General features: G+C 37.9%; 1 protein-coding gene and 1 long non-coding RNA gene across 3 annotated transcripts in view; one reads left to right on the top strand and one right to left on the bottom strand.

The window, feature by feature from the left end:
• The window catches only part of EDN3 (endothelin 3), a 69,635-nt gene that overhangs the window by 8,979 nt on the left and 39,966 nt on the right, over positions 1-20,690 (bottom strand). The window contains exons 3-4 of the mRNA XM_072414487.1: positions 1,654-1,812; positions 697-799 (exon numbers count right to left, since the gene is read on the bottom strand). Of these exons, the coding sequence (XP_072270588.1) occupies positions 733-799; positions 1,654-1,812 (226 nt within the window). The 3' untranslated portion in view covers positions 697-732. The remainder of the gene's footprint in view (positions 1-696; positions 800-1,653; positions 1,813-20,690) is intronic.
• Positions 1,746-5,874, top strand: LOC140333080 (uncharacterized). 2 transcript variants are annotated; one of them, XR_011921278.1, is made up of 3 exons: positions 1,746-1,871; positions 3,848-4,008; positions 5,519-5,858. It is a non-coding gene; the product is annotated as an uncharacterized lncRNA (long non-coding RNA). The 2 variants fall into 2 exon arrangements; XR_011921277.1 differs by having other exon boundaries at positions 1,838-1,887; positions 5,519-5,874.

Raw genomic sequence — 20,690 nt, forward strand, 5'->3', positions numbered from 1 at the left:
ATCTATTTTCTTGCCTTTCTGATCTTAACTCATCTATAAAATGTAATATGATAAAGCATCATCAGTAGGTAACATTGCAATAACAATAAACATGCATATTAAATCACTATGCAGGAAAACCTCGGCACAGTGAAGAATAACAAAACCAATGCTTTTAATCTTCTTATTGAACTCTTCTTTACCAAACAACCACTTAATGTTCCTATTCGTTATTTGCCAACTGATTTTTTCAGTAATATTTGCAGTTATGGAACTTATAGAATGTAATTGTGTTTTTATGTTCTGTTCCTGTAAGTCAATTTCCAAAGACCATTATTCAGGTTATTTAATCTTTAATTTACCATTAGCTACATATTTCTCTCATTACAGGTTTTCCTTCAAACTACATTAAATTGCCTGAAGCACTCCATGTGCTTGTATGAAGAGATTACCAAAACATGACAGATTACTGACTTCTGATAACTGGTCTGGGATATAAACCAAAAAACTGCTCAGGAAAAAATCTTCAGGTAAACCGTGCCATTTAGTACATTCCTTCTGTTTAGTATAACTGTGTAATTTTAGCTTGTTATTTGCGCAATTGTATTTGGGGAATTCTTGCCTATTAATAAAGGAAAGATGAGCTGTACAGATGCGGTGACCTTGTAACTGGACCCTATTCATTAGGAGCCAGGTGTGTATTGGGGTTGGGTGTACCTGATGTGCTGCAGGCCTCACCCCAGCGGCTGGCCTTCATGCTGCTGCACGCATCCTTGTCTGTTTTATTCTGATGTTTCTCCGTCTTTTCCGGACTGAAGGTCTGTAAAGTAGAGAGAGTTTTGTTGTCAGAATATTCTATAATATTTCCAGGCAAGAAATTTAATTTAAAGAAACTTTATAGCAGCTGTTCGAACCATGAACTTGTGTTATGTTTCAGCTGTCAAAGGGGTTAAGACACCTAAGTTACAGGTTACCTAGGACAGAGCTAGCCAATACAGGGGCAGTACGATATTACCAGATAAAGAAAATGTGCAGATACTTTACATGTTTTCATCTTTGCAAGCTGCACAAAAAAAACTATAGTCTTTTAAAGACTCCAAGGTCTGAAACTTTGTTTACATCCTGCGACTTTACTGAAGGAGCCTCCCCTGACCACCACTACAGAAAGCTTTTGGGGTACAGTAGGTAAGCTCCCCCTGACCTCTACTAGTTAAAGCTATTGGGGGTACAGTAGATAAGTTGACCCCTGACCACCACTCTAGAAAGCTATTGGGGTACAGTAGATAAGTTGACTGCTGATCACCACTATAGAAAGCTATTGGAGTAGAGTTGATAAGTTGACCCCTGACCACCACTAGTTAAAGCTATCAGGGTACAGTAGAAAAGTAGACCGCTGACCACCAATACAGAAAGGTATTGGGGTACAGAAGATAATTTGACCCCTGATCACCACTACTGAAGCTAGTGGGGTACACTAGATAAGTTTGACCCCTGACCACCACTATAAAAAGCTATTGGGGGTACAGTAGATAAGTTGACCCCTGACCACCTTCGGTGTTTGATAGACAGGGACGTCACATGAAAATTTTCAGACCACAGGGACATATGTGAATGATGCATATAAACGATAAAAAGATGTAAGATAAAAGCTGATTCAAGAATAACACTCCTTACTTGTTTGTGGTCTCTGTGCAGAAGCTGATACAGTGCTGATCGCTGGGTTTGAAGCATGTGCACCGAGGATGTGAGTAGGACTTTATCAGGCTCTTCTCTACTGCTCGCTTTTTCCGTACACCCCCTCTGTAACTGGAGAGTCCATATGGCACTGTGTGCCTGCAAAGCATAAAGAGAAATGTACCTTTAACTTACAGGAGTACATCCAGCTACACATTGTGAGTTTTGGATAATGTATGTAAAGCCTAAATCCAGTAATTGGAGAGATTTGTCTGCACACATGTCAAGGAAATATAGAACATTTAGTTTTGTTATCCTTTTCCCTACACGTTCCTCCCACTATGTCACATTTCTTCCTTATGCACCCTTTTTTCTCTTCTCCCATCGCTACAAAACTATCAGCAATTTCCTTAATTTACACCACAATACTAGGTGGAATTGGGCCTCACACCTACATCACTTTACCCTTCAACCACAGATTTATTACTACTTAGTTTTGTTGTAATTATTTTATACATTTGTCTGTCAAATCTAATAAATTATTTGTAAAAGAAAGCAGCAGGTAATAGTTACCCTCAACCCCTGCTAATCTTTCTTTGGAAAAATGCAAATTCTTTCGAAAACATCTCCTAACTTAAAATTGTCAGATCAACTCCTGCTATTGTCTGACCCCGAAAAGCATAAATGGGGTTCTGACCCAAATGTCAAAAACTGTTATTAAGGGTTGACTTTCACTTTTATGTAAATTATTTGGGGTTGGGAGAAAATCTTTAGGGTCACCAATACTGAATGGAAAATTTGTTCCATTATGAGCAGGACACGGCAGAAATCCTTTTTACAAATCAGGGTCGTTTTAACAAGCCAGCAAGACATTGACCTCTGCACCATTCAATTTCCTCCAAAATAGAACAAGCCATTGTCAGTGGATTTTACCTGCAATGTGTTTTAATAGAATAGGTAATGCTTGTCCCTCTCCTAAAATCCTAACTGAAATTATTTCTAGCCTGCTGTGACTGCCAAATTACCACTTAAGTGTTTGATTTTTAATTTCTGGCATACAATATATATGTATATGCAGTAGTGTCTGCTAGTAAGCTTTAAGAACTATAATATGGCAATATGACCTGGTCCAATACTTACCTTTGTTCCTAGGATTTTCCACAGACAGCCCTGCTGGTAGGAGCCTGACCTTAAGGTCTAAAGGAGCAAAAATTCACCTTTGACATATCCTACTTGTGGATGATCAAATGGTTGTACAATACGAGCTATTTTCAATGTTTCCATACGACTTTGCTTTCTAAATTGTGCCTGCAATCATTCAGTTTTATTTAATTGTTATGTTTCAGTTGCCCCATTCCATCTATTTCCTAAGTTTTGTTTAGGACTGATGGGTAGGATGTCCTTATCTAAAATTTCCACTTTTCTCCTGGTTGAGTAACAACTATAAGATTTAGATTGTTCCTACATTTTCAGTCCTAGTGATTTAAGTTTTGGTTGTAGAAACACGTAAAGGATTTGGGGTTTTAATTGCAAAGAACTAGGACGATGATTATTTCAATACACAGCTTGGCTGAATGTTTTTTCTGTCTGCCTGTAGTTTTGCCTAAAGTCTGTGTCTCCAGTTTCCCCCCCGTTCTCACACCTGTGTTTTATTATTGGGGCACTACTTCTCATAGTCAAGGTGTTCTAGACAATTCAGTAAATATTCTCTTTAAGATGCCTAGACGGAACGCCGGTCATTTATTCCATCTCAGTGGTCGGCTGAAAATGCTGAATAAAAGCAGATGTGTATGATGATAGATTGTAGTGGAGGAAAGATAAGGAATGAAGTTGATAAATTTGTTGCCTAACGTTTCATCCATATATAAATATTGTCTTCTAAACCAGAAAAGTTTGTCTTTGACCTCTGTATAAAGTAAAACCATATAATGTAATCGGTCCCCTATAGTAGCAATAAACACCCTGAAAGATCACAGAAAAGTAGACATAGCCCTCAATATGTTCATACACTGATCAGTGGGAGAATGACAAGGTAAATGATCAATATCTAACTTACACGAGGGCTTCTGATAGAGACCCAAAATCTCTGCTGCTGTTTGGTCATTCAAATACTTAGCAGAAATGTGCAAATTTTCAAGTAATGTCCACTACTGAAACCAATTTAGTTATTTATGTTTGGACATTTTTTACATAGGTTTTTCCATAAAAATATCAGTGTGGATTTGAAGAATGTGTTGCTTAAGTAAATAGAGAAGATGGCCAGATACCTCCCATGTCGGTGTTTTATAGAGGACGACAGTGATCCCCCTTCTCTCTGATCAAATAACTGGAATTGTTTGACATAAGCCATATCATGTAAGTATTCTTTTATACTCATTGCCTTGTTTATTCCAAATCACAGGAAATTTTCCATTATATTCATTCAATTGATACTACTTTTAATAAAGGTAAAGTTTGAGGAAATTCTGATAAGGTAGGGTATTATAAAAAAAAAACCCAACAAATGGACTATGTTGTTGAATTTGGTAATTATAATCAAGTCCCCCACCTATTTAAAACTTACCTAGCACTTCCACCACCTCTGTATATAAACATCTCTAAGTTTATGTACATGTGTTATCTGATTAGCATAACCAATGTTACAAAATCTATTTGTTCTAGTATTTACATTGACTTTTCTCTTTGCACACAAATGTTCTTATTTTCTAGTTTTTGTCTTACAGAAAGTAAAAATATAACTACTATAATAAGGTACACCAAAAAACAAACACTAAATTTGTAGTAAAAGGAAACGACCCAGCCATTCATTCCCCACATGAAGAGCTATCCTGTGACAACATCCAATGTGGCCATAAAGCACAGAATATCCAATGTGATAAAACATGACAAGCACTACAACTGGAGATATAAAGAAATGCACAATAAAGATTTTTGATTGTTGTGCATAACTCCGGGTCCTTTTTGTATGGTGATTGTAATAGGGCAATTTATAACCTGCATTAATAAGCATTTGCACCAAAAATTTTAAGCTATGTGCACACACAACTTTGGCTCGAGATGATCACGGTATTTCATCTCAGACTAAAATCTAGCGCTGTATCCTGCCATCTTTACTTATCCACTGCAGAAGATCATTAAATGACCGCCCAGGAAGGACCATTGTCATTCCTTTCCAACCCTTCTTCAGAGAACCAACAGTTCTTTTGTCCTATTGTCACCGAAAACCATAACAAAATATAATTTCCAGTAACAGAAATTTGACGTGCTTACGTAGCATTACCCACAAAAAAATACTTCTATTCAACAATGTAAGAAGATTGAGGATAAAGCTAAATGATTGTCGATTTAGATGAACGAGTGTGATCTCTGGTGTAAATCTGGCATGTGTACACTGATCCCTGGTTGTCATTTAGCAATGTGTGGCAGATCACTAAAAGACCAACAAGGGACAGCTCTGTCACTTATTGTGAAGGAGAGCGGTGTGTCCTTACCCCTCCTGTCACCATAGAACTGTACAGAATTGTCATTCTAGTGTTGCTGGAAATGATCACAAAGCATCATTTCCATCAATAAAAATATAATTTCTTTCCATAGTCTAAGAACATTAAGCCACTCATTCTTATCAAAGTTTGAGAACTACATCTGTGGCGGAGGTGCAGCTTTCTAAATGCCGCACAACATTCAACTTTTATAATTTTCTCCTCCTGTATCACTGTCTGTATTAGTCTGTCATTTGCAATCCCTATTTAATGTACAGCGCTGCGTAATGGCGCTATATAAATCCTGTTTTGTAATAATAATAATTAAAAATGTGTTATGGTGAGTTGGGGAGATAACCAGTATTGTGTTCTCATTTTCAATACAGGGTCCTGGTCAGTGGCAATTCCAAACGAAGTAAATGCCAATGCAAATCTCTACTACCACCAATATCGGATCTTTCCATGTGGATAAGATTTCCCTGGCCTGAACTGCAAGTACGATCCTATGGTAAATCTCTGCAGCAGAGGTACATTTTTCAGTAGGAGGGGGCATACTAGTTTTTTTTTTAAATTAGAGTATTGTGTCAGAACAAGCTTCCTTTTCTACACATATAAATAAGCTTAAATTAGGCGCTTTTCACTAATCCAGGCTAAAAAAAAAAAAAAAGATTTGCAGCAATCTTTACTATGAACATCCATTTATTAGGACCATTTATAGGACACACTGTACTCTTTGCCTTTATAAAATATAAATAAATGTGAGCTGTTTGTTTAAATTCACCTCATTGGCAGCACAAATTGTTCTCTGAGATTTTACATGTACAAAAAGAACTTTATACAAATAATGTAACGGAGAGATGTGCAATGATTGAAATATTTATCCTGCGTGACCTGAAATTCCTCATAGAGGAACCGGTATACCTAAGCAATCCGTATGTTTTGTAGGAAGGGAAGGCATGCCGTTATATTAAAAGTACGCTACAGTCAGGTTAAATCTGCATTCAAAGGAATTATTTAATCAAATCTTAACCATTTCTGTTTTGTACCTGTACACCTCTTATAGACCAGAGCAATTTTTAGTGCAACTGTTATCAATTTTGTCATTTTATTTTCTATGCAATCTATAGCCAGTGTTACCAGATGTTTAGACTCGCTGAAGATTAAAAGAGAATTTGTATTCTGTTTCTGATATAAAGCATACAAATATATTTACAGATCAAATAAGACTTTTTTTTTTCATCCTATGTGAATTTTTTTTATTGCTGTACTTAGATTACATTTTAGGAGCCTATCTCCTACATTTAGGGCTTATAAGTGGTTAACATCGTCCTGCCGCAGCACAGTAAATTAACATTCTTGTAGCACATTCCCAGTCCTGCAAGAACGTTATTTTCTGACCCCATCCCCACCATCGTGCACAGACCCATGTGAGCTTGCAATGCGCGGTAATCAGAGACCAGTCAGTATGATTTCTGATCACATAGCCAATAGTAACCCTTCATTCTTCCCCTGTGTATTATATGAGAAGAGCTAGGCAGCGAGACCATTTTGCATAAAATAGTGACGTACAAAATGAGTTCTCAACTAGTAAAGTGACACGCATCAAAACTAAAAAAAATTAGTTTGGTCATTTATGTTTCAAATATCCTGTGGCATTAAGGGGTTAGAGGAGAGTCCAAGTTAAGTGAATGGAATTTGTTAAAGCTTCATGTATCAGAAACAATTGCCTTCTTTCTCAATCAAATACATTATTTTCTCCTCACCCTTGGTTAAATCTCCGTACCGCTGATTTAATTCAGCTACTTTTCAGTGATGGCTCCCTAGTCTCAGGGCAGGTGGTTTGATAGAGGCCATAGTGGCCAATGCCTTCTCTATGTAATGGGTGACCATACAGAAGCACAATTGGGAGTGGAGGCGGCCAAACAAGAACCTTCATAGCAGGATTACCAGGTATGCTTATAATGACAACTATAGATTCAAAATGCTGAAAAGACGTAATTTCACAAATCACAGGTTGAAATTTCAGTGATTATTATTACATTACCAGAAACTTCTCCTATATTAAAGCAGTGTGGCATACACCAAGCATGATTAGCCTTTTATTTATTCTTAGATCTAAAACTCCTTGTTCATGCTGATATCTCGTGCAGTTTAAATATAGTAATTATTAGCAGGAGTTTCCTAACAAGGTATTGTAAATTCCTCCACAATAAAAGGGTAGAGAATGGCTGCTCTGTGCTGTTTTAGGAAGTAGAGAATTAGTGTATCTTCCCTCCAAGTCATTTAGCTGTGTGTGTAATGTAATATCTCCTGGACAGAAACAGTTTCACTGCTAGGAAAAACAGACCCCATAGCAAACCAGCTGGAGGAAGCTAAGTGGTCATAATCAGCAATCGGACGCCAACCTTTATTTTGGCGATTTGCTCTAAAACATTCCAACTTTTCTTTTTCCATCTAGGGCGTATTAAAAAAAATAAATAATTCCAAAACAAGACCTGGTACTCCTGCCATGAATGTCATTAAGGTATTTTTATGTTATGGGGTGACAGCACTTTGTCTGCAAATTGCTCTCCTGCATCAACAAGTCACACCAGAGACAGGTCCCCAATTAGTAAGCACGGACACTTTTTTACTTTATTGGATGGCCATACTAGAAAAATACCGCAGGTAGACGAGGGCTACAGAAGCCATGAAAACAGAATATCACAATTTTCTAAAATAGTTTACTAAAGCTGTGTATAGAATATAAACTGTTCTCATAATAAAATTCCGCCCTCAGTTTCCCCTCCTCCAAAAATACAAACTAGGGGTGCTGACTCTGGTCTCTCAGCATAAGATCCACCAATGAAAACATTTTTTTTCACTGAAGGATGGAATGCCAAGTCCATAGCAGTCCACCAATAATCCTATATCTAGGCAAAAGTTAGTACAAGACTGTATAATATATTATTGTGATGATTAGAAATGGAGATCTGAACAGTATTCATCTTTGCTGTAAATCAGGAATGGCTCATGTCTCCCAGATGTTTTTTCTCAAAGAGATATATGTATACCTGGTCTGTCAAATTGGAAATGACCCAAGCAAATTTTTAAAGCCGTTGAATAATCAGCTGAATAAATTGCCTTAAGCAGCAAATATGCAGGCTGGACTTCAGACAGTCACGCTATATTCTGCAATATTAGAAAATAACAATACTTGGCAGGCATCATCGAGCGGCTTTCCAGCAATGCCCCTATATACAGTATCACACCAAATGTTTGCTTTACACAAATGTAAATGCTAAATGGATCCTGGGAAGGAGGCCAGTCATGTCTATGTGTGTTGAGGTCCTAAAAAATGTGGGTGATTCAACTTCACAACATCGACAGAAACACAAACTTGTGTAATTTGTGTAGATTTAGCTTTTCAGGATGTGCAAACTAAGAACCTCCAAATAATGAACCCATCCCTAGCCTGGAAGCTGTACATGGTCCATATATCTTTATCTATGCATTGTTTTGGCTCATCCCACATACTCTGCAATGATAAACGATGAAGTGCTGTTCAGATGTTTTACAGTTCTGTGTAAAGCTTCATCATATGGACAAGGTTAAGAACTAACAAATTCTACGCTGGCACTCTAATGCCAATCATCAGAGCGGAATTATTTGCACGCTTTGATCAATGATGAAAGACACCTTAACCCTCTCTAAATCAAGCCGGTACCAGGAAAAGAATTCCTATGATCCTTACTCCAAGATAAAATGGTTTTCTCTGTCTGCTTAATCTCCAATACAATGGTACATTCCTAATAAAAGACTTTCACCCATATCCAATAACAGAGTCCTAGCCCGCTGTATTATGCAATGAAAGGAATTGTATAAGTGTTTTTCTTTGTATGTTTTTTTTTGTTTTTATGTGTATTGTTGAAATATCAATAAAAATCTTGAAATAAAAAAATCCTAGCCTCAAATCTTTCATGTTGATTGTATGTAATAGCTAAGTATTTATTATCTTTAAACCCCAGTATAAAGCATAGAGAGAGGATCTCCCAAAAGTATGTTACCATTTATTAACATGTATAAAGCCTAAAATTCTGCAGCAATATCATTTACCACTCTGGGCTGGGGTCTTGGGCATTTCCTATATCAGGGTTAATTACTTTTTGGCTAAAGAATGAAACAAAATTAAATTTCCTTTTTTCTGTCTCTTACCTTGAAGTGGAAATTTCTTTTCACTTCCTGTATTTAATATGCAACAGAAAGTGAGTGGAATTAACCTTCTGCCCCCCACCACCTTTTCTGGTGACAATTCTATCATTTAGGAATTTTCGCTCGGTTACATTCCCAGTGATAATGATCACCAGGGAAGATAGGTGAGCACTTTCCGTGAGTACTGTAATTATAAACTTCTAGAGGGTCTCACCCCACCCTCCTCTATTCTAATGTAAAGAAAATAAACATCTCTACAATAAATAAAACAATTCAAAGTAGGTACTCCAGCCAAGAACATGCAGGCTCAATACAGGAAAATGCTGATACCGTGTCCCATTCCATGAAAGTAGATGATAGCAGAAAGGTCAGTACGCAGCAGACATTACAAGATTAAGTTACAGGAGCCTCAGGGCCCCAGAATGCTCGTTTTCTCAGGGAAACATGGTTTGCATGCTTTCTGTGACTCTTACTATTGTTTTGCAGCCTGTTACTATGCAATTATATATATCTATATATATATATATATATTATATTATATTTTCCCCTAGCTCTCTGTTCTACCTGCCCTTTCTTTTAAGTCTTCAGTTAAAGTTTTAGTGATATGTGCCAACAATTTCAGTGGTTCTGATCGTTATTCATCTTGCAATGGGAAATACAATCAATCAAAATTACAGCCAGATTCCTAGAAATATTTAATTGATCACTCGTGTTATTTTAATGAAAACTGCTTTTTTGCTATGTTGCTGCAAGTCACATGCTAATTCTAGCTTTGTGTGCATAAAATACAGTGAATGGAGACATTAGAATAATGTCAGCTCTTGCATGCAAACATTGCAATCTTCCACCTACACAAATAACTATAAAAAGCCCCACAAAGAGCACAATTGCCAAAAATCACACATTTAAAGTACAGATTGAATAAGCTCCTTATAGGTTTCAACTATTTTGAAACTGTTGGTTTCTATTGTTTTATATCTTGTTTTCTCATTACAGTGAAAGATTGGAGTGAAACTATTTCAGAGTAAAGCAAATCACCAGCCGTTCCTGTACTTTGCATGGTTTATCGTAAAAGTCTGTCATGTCATTCTCCTATGGCTACTTTGTAATCATAAGTTTAATTATAAACATTAAAACAAATAAAGTTTCACAACAATATACAACAAAAGAATACCAAACGCTTCTCTTTTTTTTCTGTTATCTAAACAGACAGACAGATGTATATCATTATGTCTAAAAAGGGAATAATATTTACTGATTTTATTTACACCAAGCAGATATGACAAATAAATATATCAACCCATGTGAAGTAATAACAGAATAAGCTGCGTGCAACTGTGTCTTATATAACGGGTCCTAATGAGAAAAAAAAAAGTTTACAGGGATCAGAATTTAGCATTTAAGGATAAAATTGAGAGTAAACCCTTTAATACAAAGCTACATATAGAGAAATAGCTAACAAATTTTAGCTTGGCTGGAGGTTGATGGTAGCATCCTGTGTTTAAAGTTGAAACTGGATTGTTGTTTAGCTGTACAAAACTCTGTTACAGAAATGAATCACTGATCACGTAACGAGGCACAGACACTGAGCAGTAATGTGGGTGGAGGGGCCTGTTAAATAACTGCAAATGCCAGTATTCACCCCCAGGCTCTTTTAGTTGGGGGCAACACCCGGCATTTTTTCACAGCCACCTAGCTGTGGGCAGCTGTGAGTGCCAGTCTGATGCATTTCAGTCCTGCAGCATCCTGATATGTGATTGGTCACTGGGCTTTGTAAGAGCAGAAAAGGTTTTCTGAAGACTGGACAAGATGGGTCTAGAGACCGATGGAAGGAATAGCATGTCCTCCAGCCAGGGAAGGAGAACCAATGCCAGAAAGAGAATATGCTAAAAGTGCAAAGCAAGCCAACAAGTGTGAGAGAGAGTTGACCCTGGAGTGGATTGGGATAAACAAATTTACATTTGGCCCCTACTTTTTCTTGCAACTGGCTGGAAAAAAAAAAGTATAACACTAGGTACACCATTGGGAAGTTGCTTTCTCCCAGGGGTCAATGCACTGGATCAAGCCAATCATGATGGTTGACTAAAGCTACGTACACACGTCAGATTTTTATTGTTTCGAACTGCTTAAGAAGCCATTTTATGCACTCTGATTCACTGTTTTTACCAGTAATGTGTAAAATGTTTCATTTATCTGCACATTCCTGCAATAAAAATTCATAATAAAAAAAGTTTAACAACTCCTTTTCATTAAATGTGCCTGGGGAAAATTGCACACATCTGAATGTGAGCGCAGAGACATAGAATGTTCCCTGCAGCAATACAAGTAACTGCGTAGAATTAGGATTCTTTGTTCTCATTTACTAAGGCGGTAATGTTCAACTTCAATCCTCGGGAGCCACCAAATGCTACTCACATACACACCCCTTTCAAAACCAAATGAAATTTACAGTAAATCCTTTCGTGTAGGCACAGAAATGGTTTGCAGCAAATTTCAAATATTTGTATTTTTCTAGATGTGAATATCAATGATAAAAAATAGTTTTGGGTTTTAGGCTTACACTCTCTGTGCGCCCTCCTATCCAAATCAACTTCTCTTAGACGAGGAATCGTGCTCCCAGAGAAAAAAAACACAATAAAATGATCTGAAAACACGTACACATAGTTTGACGTTTCATAGATTCAAATAAATTATGAAACGCTGATCTTGTAATGTGTCTGTACACCATAGCAGCGCATGTTTTCCACACTACCAGTTATAGTCTGCACCGACATGCAGCAAGCACACATTTTTCACTTCTGCAAGTTATAATTATTATTAAACAATAGTTATATATCGCCAACATATTACATAGCGCTGTGCATTGATTAGGGGTTAATTTTCACGAAAGATCATTAGAAATTAATGATTTTTATGGCTACAACCAGGATAATACAAGCAAAGCAGGTTTTTACTTTGTGTCTTGGATATGAACTCCACATGCCAGAAGTTTAACTACAAGCCTCTAAATGAAGTCATTGTACCCTGGATAAAGGTTATGTGTACAGTGTGAACACTGTCCCGCCTTCCTGCCCACCAGATGATGGATGATGTAATGGACCACCATTCTCCATTTAGAAGAAATTACCCCTATTCTTGTGAAGGAGCTGAACTTAGACAGCCTTACAAATAAATCACAGAGTATTAGGAGGAAGTTATTTCCCAATACAAACTAGTATGGAGGATACTTACATGGAAGGAGAAGGGAGATTGCCTTTTCTCACTTTACCATCCTGTGGTACCTAGATAATGTGTGGTCCAGCAGTTTACATCTGGAGACCAATATTATATCATATGGATTCATACTGTTTTAGCAAATAAAGAGAACTGGAAAAGAATGAATATGAAAAAGTGAGAGGTAAAAGAATAAAGCAAAATCACATCTGTAATTATTTCTGGGTTGCCACTGGCCAGGTCTGTTTGTAGGAAGCTCCAGAATATACCGGAATGTAAAGTCAGCGCTACACCCAAGGAAATCTTAAACAAATACAAATATTAATATCAGTCACTGCATCATGGGTAATACAGCTCTGATACCTGACAAAGTATGAGGTTATGAAATTACACACATCGGGAATCATGTGGTGAAAAAAAAGCAGAAGAAGATGAACAATGCACAACTAGAAGGCAGAGTGTGATTTATACACACAAGTGTCCCCCCTGCCCAGAACCCCTTTTAAATCTTGCAGGAAGACAACATGGAATAAAGGTATATGTAACACAATACAGAGAAGGGTTACGTATGTATTCCTGCCGGGCAGATTCACCTACTATTGGGGTAACCAATAATGAGACAGAAAGTTATGGAAAGTTCAAACTATTTGAGTTGTCACCAATAAGGATAAACATTCTATTGACAAGTTGGATGGGAATCGCCCACCCCCCAAGATTTACCGATAACCCAGGGGAATGGTTCCATGGGTCACAGGCACAAAAGTAACCTCATACAGGATTTACAGGTTCTCAATCTAAACTGTAATCTAATCTAATATTATAACACAAAGGTATCTGGAAAAAAACAGACAATTCAGTACCAAGCAAAGTAACCTTCAGCTGCTGTTTTTGTAGTAAGCTTGTACTAGTGTTACACATCTGGATTCAGGTTTTCAGCATTTTCTCTGTTTATGATTAGCTCTAGATATGGCCCCCCTTCAATGTAATAATATATATATATTATATGCACTGTACATAGAAATATGTTTGGTTTTAAAACAGGAACACAAAGTAAGCTGATCTATTTCATATGTACACCTAAAAGCATTCAAATAATTGCGGTGACATAAAAAAAAACACTTCTCATTCCTCCTACAAAAATGCATTATACCTCGACAGCTGTAAAGAAATATGCAGGAAACATTTCCATTTACTTGTTACAAAAATCTACTACAGTTACAACGGATGCTGCAAAACTACAAATATGTTTTTTTTCTATAGTTTTGCTGCTTTAAAAATATAAAACTTGTCCAGCTGGTCCTGCTAACATTTCCTCTATAATGTTGTACAATAGGCTTCATAAAAATTTACAGGTCAGCAATGTTAAAGTAAAGTTAGTGTTGCATAAAGCAGGGGGAGAGTACCTTTAAGTTTTTATTGTAGGGACTGGAGGAAGAAAGTAGGAAATGTCAATAAAATAAGAAGTTAAGGGAAGTTTTCCAATGGGGCATTAAGTGATAAGTGTAGGCAGAGGGATTTCTCCATGATTGAACAGATTCCCTTTCATATCCTATCATGTCTTTGGGATAGAATTTGAAGACAAACTCTACATTGGGCAGCTAAAAAAAGTGTTTTAGATCCATACAATGGGATAAACATTGGAGAGTTGTGGGAAACAAGAAGATATTTCATTTCTGATGAGTGAGGAGATCTGCTGATGCAATGTATGTTCCCTAGAGCCAAGAAGATATAGAAATCTAGTAAGCCAACCACAAAAGCTGATCTCTCCAGAAGCCCTGGTGAATGAACGTGGTGATAACTGCACCTGGAATGCAAGTTTACAACTGCCATGATTAATAATTATACCAATCATGTTACAAATCATTACCTGCCTGTAGGGGATCATTTGTTTTTAAAAGACCAAAAAGAAATAATAACCAACTTCCACAAAGTAAAGTTGTCCTCCATTCTGCTGCCTCCAAAGATCTAGGAGTCCAACTAAATGATTAGGAAGTGGTAAAGGTGTGGTAAAGCTTGACTTTTATGGGAATATTCAAGATGTGATGTCTGCTACAGGTGAATATATGAACTGCTAACCAATTGAGGGAATGTTTCCCTGAAGGGAACCCCTGCTTAGATATCTCTAAGCTATCGACTGCCCAGGATAATGGCTATCAATTACCACATGGTGCCAAAATCTGCCAACATAGAACAGGACCCTGTCAACTAAAGAGAACCAGTCATAAAAAAAGTAAAGTAAGAGGGCTGTTAATGATGGCTTATTTTTAAAAATGCAAGTGTGTATTATGTTTTCAGTTGGATTAATTTGTTACCAAAAAGCATGGTGGCCCTAGAATATGCACCATCAAAAACAAGTAAACAAGGATAGTTGGTCATGTGATTGTAGGGGTTTTATTTTCTTATTCAGATCCAGGAAATGCTGAGGAACAAAAATTGCCACAAGTCTCTTCTAACTGTGTAACTTTGTGTTATTTCTTCCACAATGGTATTTATTTATAGAAAGATTTGGCTTTCTTTCTGAAGCTATGCTGAAGTTATAAGAACAATTTTGATATTACTGATACCTGTATAAAAATAGGCAAACATCAATACATATCAAACATATCAATATATAAATCAAATATTTGAGGTTTTCACCCTTCTTCTTTCATGGACGTATGCTATATATTCGGGCTCTGAATGGGTTTAAACAAGTTTGCAGCTATGTTTTAATAAAAGTCATCTGAGCTGCTGGATAACCCCCCTGCTCAACACCAATGGTTCCTGGACTTTCCCACTATTCCAGACACTCCAAGATCACAATATTCATTCTTATGGCAACAAGGGGAAGGACACCAAGAAATGCCCATTCCACCAATGTCCTTCGCAAGGACTGAACATTGAAGCCATTTAAGTTGTTTCTGTCCCGGACAGACTGAGTTGTGACTGGGGCTCTGCAGGGGCCATCCCATCTCTACTAGAACTCATTATTCTGTTCACTGAAGTTAGTTTTTTATGATCTTGGTTGTACATTTGGCACCATTGCCCAGCAGAAGAATGAATCTGGGACCATCAGAGGCCTCTCTAAGGATATCACATATAGAGAAGAATATCTACAGTATTTACAGATCATTATCACCTGTTTAATTGTTTAATCACATACAGCACCACATGCCTTCAAAATCTTAAAATGTATCTATACCCAGGCTTGTTTTAGGGCAGAGTAAAACTAAACATTTGCACAGGGCCCCAAATGACAGAATTCCAGGGGTCCAGGAAGCTGGAATGCTGGGCATTTGGGACCCCCACTTTATATTTGCCTAGGGCCAAAACTGTCCTTGAAAGTTTTGGCAAACGCTTTTTCTATAGCAAATGTTTTTTCTAACAATTTTGGTTCAGTTCTACTTCTATTCAGAGTTCCATTAGAGAGATTTCCCCTTTGCAGTTTTGCAGACCAGGTCAGCGAGAGACAACCATAAAAAGAGGAGAGGGATTCTAGTGTCCATACTTCATTAAAACAAAACATTTTTAGTTCTGTTTGTGTTCCTGTAGGAAGGTTTTCTTCAATTCCTGTATGGTAAAGTTATGGTCATCAATACACTCAATACTGTGTGCAAACATACCAAGGAGAACTGATGCTGTTTGAAATGAAAAGGGTGGGCAAAGTTTTTTTCCTATTTATTTTGTTTCATTAAAATAAATATATATTCTCCCCTGTATACATATAAGGGTATATATGTAAATATAGATAAAAATACATAAAAAATAAATCTATTATACCTACATATCTCTACAAACAGAATTTTAATGATTGGAATGTAGCCATTCCAATCATTAAAATTTTTGCACAAAATGTATCAACATATTTTTAGTGAGTTTTAACATGACAGCTTGAAGCCTCATAAACCTATCTCAAACATGAAAAATGATGTTGTAACCTTATACTTACTGGGGGTTCATAAAGGTGTTTGAATTCCCTGTCCCTACAAAGTAAAAATGCAGAGGTTTACATTTCATACAGTTTTCAATTCCCAGCCTCAGCGGTCTTCAGAAAACCTCTCCATAAAGCCTTTGCACACCATGCAGCTATAAAACCGCATGCAGCATGCAATTTAACGCGTTGCATTTCTATTGCTTTCATTATTTTTTCTAGGAACCTAAAACTTTAAAAATATCAAAAAATAAAAAAGAGCAGACTTTGGGTGCAATGTACTTCCTAAACCATCCAGATTTTAGCTGATGTTCTGCTATTAGAGTTCACAAATGAAAACAAGTATTGGATTGTTTGCACTAAAGAAGAACTTTTTTCTCAGAAAGCATGCCCAACCGAAAGCAAAATAAAAAGAAATGCTTTGCTGCAATACTTACTATTAATCTAGTGTTGGCTAGCTCATTAATTCCTCACTATCACTGTATGTCTCAGGTCTTACAGGATAAATGACAACTGACCTAACTTACCCTTTTCCCAGAGTCCAGACTGCCATGAAACCATTCCATAAGCTGCCTTACAGCGTGATCAGGCTGGTCATTATTGCAGAAAGGGACAGGCGATGTTCCTCCTGCAATAATCCCTCCTACCTGCCTGATGGCTCCGGATCTCTAGCACAAAGCAGAGCTGCACATGTGCAGGGTCAGCTTTGGTTACCATGAATGAAAGAACTTCAGTGCGCCTGTGCAGAAGTTAAGTCATCCTGGCCTGGCCAATCAGGATGGCCAAAGATCCTCTACAGGAGAAGATGATGGAGGTGACCTGCAAGGTAACATGTACAGGTGAACAATAGGGGTTTGGTTCTGTACTGAATGGCCATCACACATAATCATATTAGTGCTGTTTGCTATAGGAGGACGAAACTGCACATCGCTATCACTGGAGGTAAGAAGAAGAACCAGAACAACCAGAAGATGCTTTGAAAAAAGGCATTTGTATATATTTTTGAATTATTATTTAGTGCAGGGACATGTCTATAATAAAAACCCATTTTCCTTCCACTGTAAAGCATATTGTTGAGCACACAGCTTGAGGCATAGCCTGAAAACTTTTGACCTGAGAAACAAACTAGGCCCAATCACTCTTAACTCAGCGGTCTTAGGGAACACATCAATGCAATTGTAAAGTACAAAGTAGGCCTATGCGTCATTTATTTGTAATAAATCTTTGTAATAACAATCCTGGTTATGAGAAGAGCAATAAAATGTGTCTGGAACAGAATTATCCCCAGGAATGATTAGTACTACAGGCCTTCCCTCATTGATCAACCTCAGCAAAAAGCAGAATGTGAGCATAGGTATGCTATAAAGTGGATCTAAATCTAAATACAAGTTGATCTTTGATAGTAAAGTTATGACCTAATCAGCATTCTGCTTCTCCTTCGTGATCCATGCAGAAGAATGATGATATGTGCTTGAAAAAGATAAAATACTGCAGCAAAAATCTGAAACATTCCTTGACATATGACTATGGTAGGGGCATTACATTGTGAGCCCCATTGAGGGACAGCTAGTGAGATCACTACGGACTTTGTACAGCACTTCGTAATATGTTGGCACTTTATAATACTGTATATTAATAATAATTCCTTCTCAATGTTTTCAACATGGGAATCCTTGCTATAACTATTATATCCACACAGTACATGTAGTGTGGTGTTCAGGGGGGAGAATGTCTCTTATGTTACTGGTCAGTGGGAAGAATGTCACCCCTACAGATAGGGTTTCAATTATTCTGACCTGAGAGGCACAAATCATTCAAGGAACCGCTAACAACTTCTGTAGGAACTCTGGTTGGGAAAAAAACGATCCAAGACCTGGCTGTGCTATCTTCTGTAGATGCATGGTTTACAAAGCTGTCCACACATAACCATTTGCCAGGTCTAACAGTTTTCTGTAGTTATCCGCTTGTAAGGAGTTGATTTGTAACAAGTCAGCACAAGCTTGGTTTAATAGTAATTAAGTCATTATTGATACAAATAATGTAGAACTTTGCCAGAAAATGCAAACTTGAAGGATGTAAAACTCATTACATTTTCTAATGATTGGGGAAAGCATGCCAAGCAGTGTTTGTTTAAACCAACAAATGATTCATCACCAAGGCATAGATTATTAGTATATAAGGTAACTGGGAAGGACCCCGCTTGGGGGGCGCACCGGCCAGAGCCGTGGACCACGTCTCTGGTATGCATTTCAGACTCAGGGCAGTGGGCGGGTTGTGTCTCTGGACTGGTCTGAGCCTGCGATGGGAGAGTGGGTGAGTTCAGGCAAAATGATGTCACCCTGGGGAAAGTTTGTTCCCCTTTGAGTGACACACGGCTTCCCATGCATGTGTGGTCCAGAGTCTGTGCATTTAGTGGTCTGCAAGTTCCAAAATGTTGGAGACAACTGCCCTAAACAACCACCAGAAACAACAGCGCTAAAAAATCCAAAATGCTTACCAATTGCAACAGAATTGGGAGTATGGTAATACTTAACCATCTGAAAGAGAAGATTTCCCTTCTTATCGCTGAGATTTCCTTTGACTTCTTGTTATGTCTTCAGGACAGGAAGTGAAAAGAAAACCTCTCAATGGAGAAAAAAAAACACCTGATGGGATTTTTAACTATGTCCTGGTCCTAAAAAAAGACTTAAAGCACTTTATCTTCAGCATAACAAGTAAAATAAAATAATAATGCAAGTTCTCCTTTAGGTCTCTGACATTCACCGCATTCACTGCAAGTGCTGTATTTATAATACAGGGAATCAAACATTCCCTCAAGGGAATCTTCCAGGTCCATGTGTTCCAATGGCAGTATTCGATCCTCACCAGGGAAACAGATTCCCTGTTTTATAAATATACCAATTTTCAGAAAATATTTAAATGGACGCTGCACGGCAGTGCTGCCTACATTTCACTTGTGCTCATGCACTTGTGGAAAAAATTCAATATATTATACATGTTTACAAATATTGGAAAGAGAATTTATTTATACCCTGCAGCAAAATGTTAGATTTATTTCAGTAGAGGCGGCCGCCTGTTCTGTATTATTGGTGATGCTAAACCTGTTGGACATCGTGGACAATCTGTTCTGATCAAGTGTAAACATTTCACCGCAAACAGCTCCCTTATCTATGTGAAACAGATGTTTTCTGATTTCTACAATCAGCCATGTCGAAGTTTTTGGTAGACTTTTTACAATATATTAGCTAAAGAAAACAAAAGGTTTCGTGTGAAGACATCGATTCTTATCACCGTCCAAAAACATCTCAGACACAATGTAGGTCATCTCTGGAATAATTCTCTTTGTAAATTACTACATACAGCTGTCGTCAAGAAAGCCGCACCTAAACAAACATACACCCACTCCACATCTCCAGGGATTTGTACGCAAGTGTTAATGTGAAATCTTGGAATTCAGTTTACCCATGTGCATGGCATAAACAAGAAACAATGCCATGAACCTTGGCTTGTATCCTTCATTCATAAAGAAAGCCCACAAGTTGTTTTGTTTTCTTCATAGATACTTGAGCACCAAAACTCTGTAAACACATTTCTTGCCTGGGGTTGTTGAACATGTAGTTATGCTTTGGATTCAGATTATCTACAAACAAAATCAAGCACATTTTGCAGGTCACGGATCACTAAATGCACAGACTCCAAACCGCACATGTGCGGGGACCCGTGTGTCACTTAAAGGGGAAGAAACTTCCCCCCAGAGGGACATTGTGATGCCAGAACCCACCCACTCTCCCACTGCAGGTTCAGACCTGTCCAGAGACCCAACCTGCCCACCGCCCTGAGCCTGTGATGTCTCCGGGAGACGTGCTTTGCAGCTCTGACCGATGCGCCCTTCCCTTGACCCCACTGGTGGGTGCACAGGGCAAAGCCGCAGCCTACCCGTCAGACAGCCACTAGTGGGCTGTGGACTCAGGTTTGGGGACCTCTAAAGTAGAGAATGAAGAGAGAGGGAGGGTGAAGTAGGATTGGGGGAATTGAGCTTGGAGGGCAGGGGTTATGAGGTGTTAAAAGGTTAGGAACAGGAAGTGGGGTTAGCAGTTAGGAAAGGTGCGAGCTTCCTGCTACATAGGGGTGTTGAATGGTTTTAGTGGGCGGTTGAGGTCCTCAGGGGGCATCTTGGGAGTGTTAGTGACATATGGGGGGAGATCCATCTCTGGTGTGATATCTCCTAATTTATGGTGATGGGC

Source organism: Pyxicephalus adspersus, chromosome 6 (assembly GCF_032062135.1).
Source record: "Pyxicephalus adspersus chromosome 6, UCB_Pads_2.0, whole genome shotgun sequence".
Lineage (NCBI taxonomy): Eukaryota > Metazoa > Chordata > Amphibia > Anura > Pyxicephalidae > Pyxicephalus > Pyxicephalus adspersus.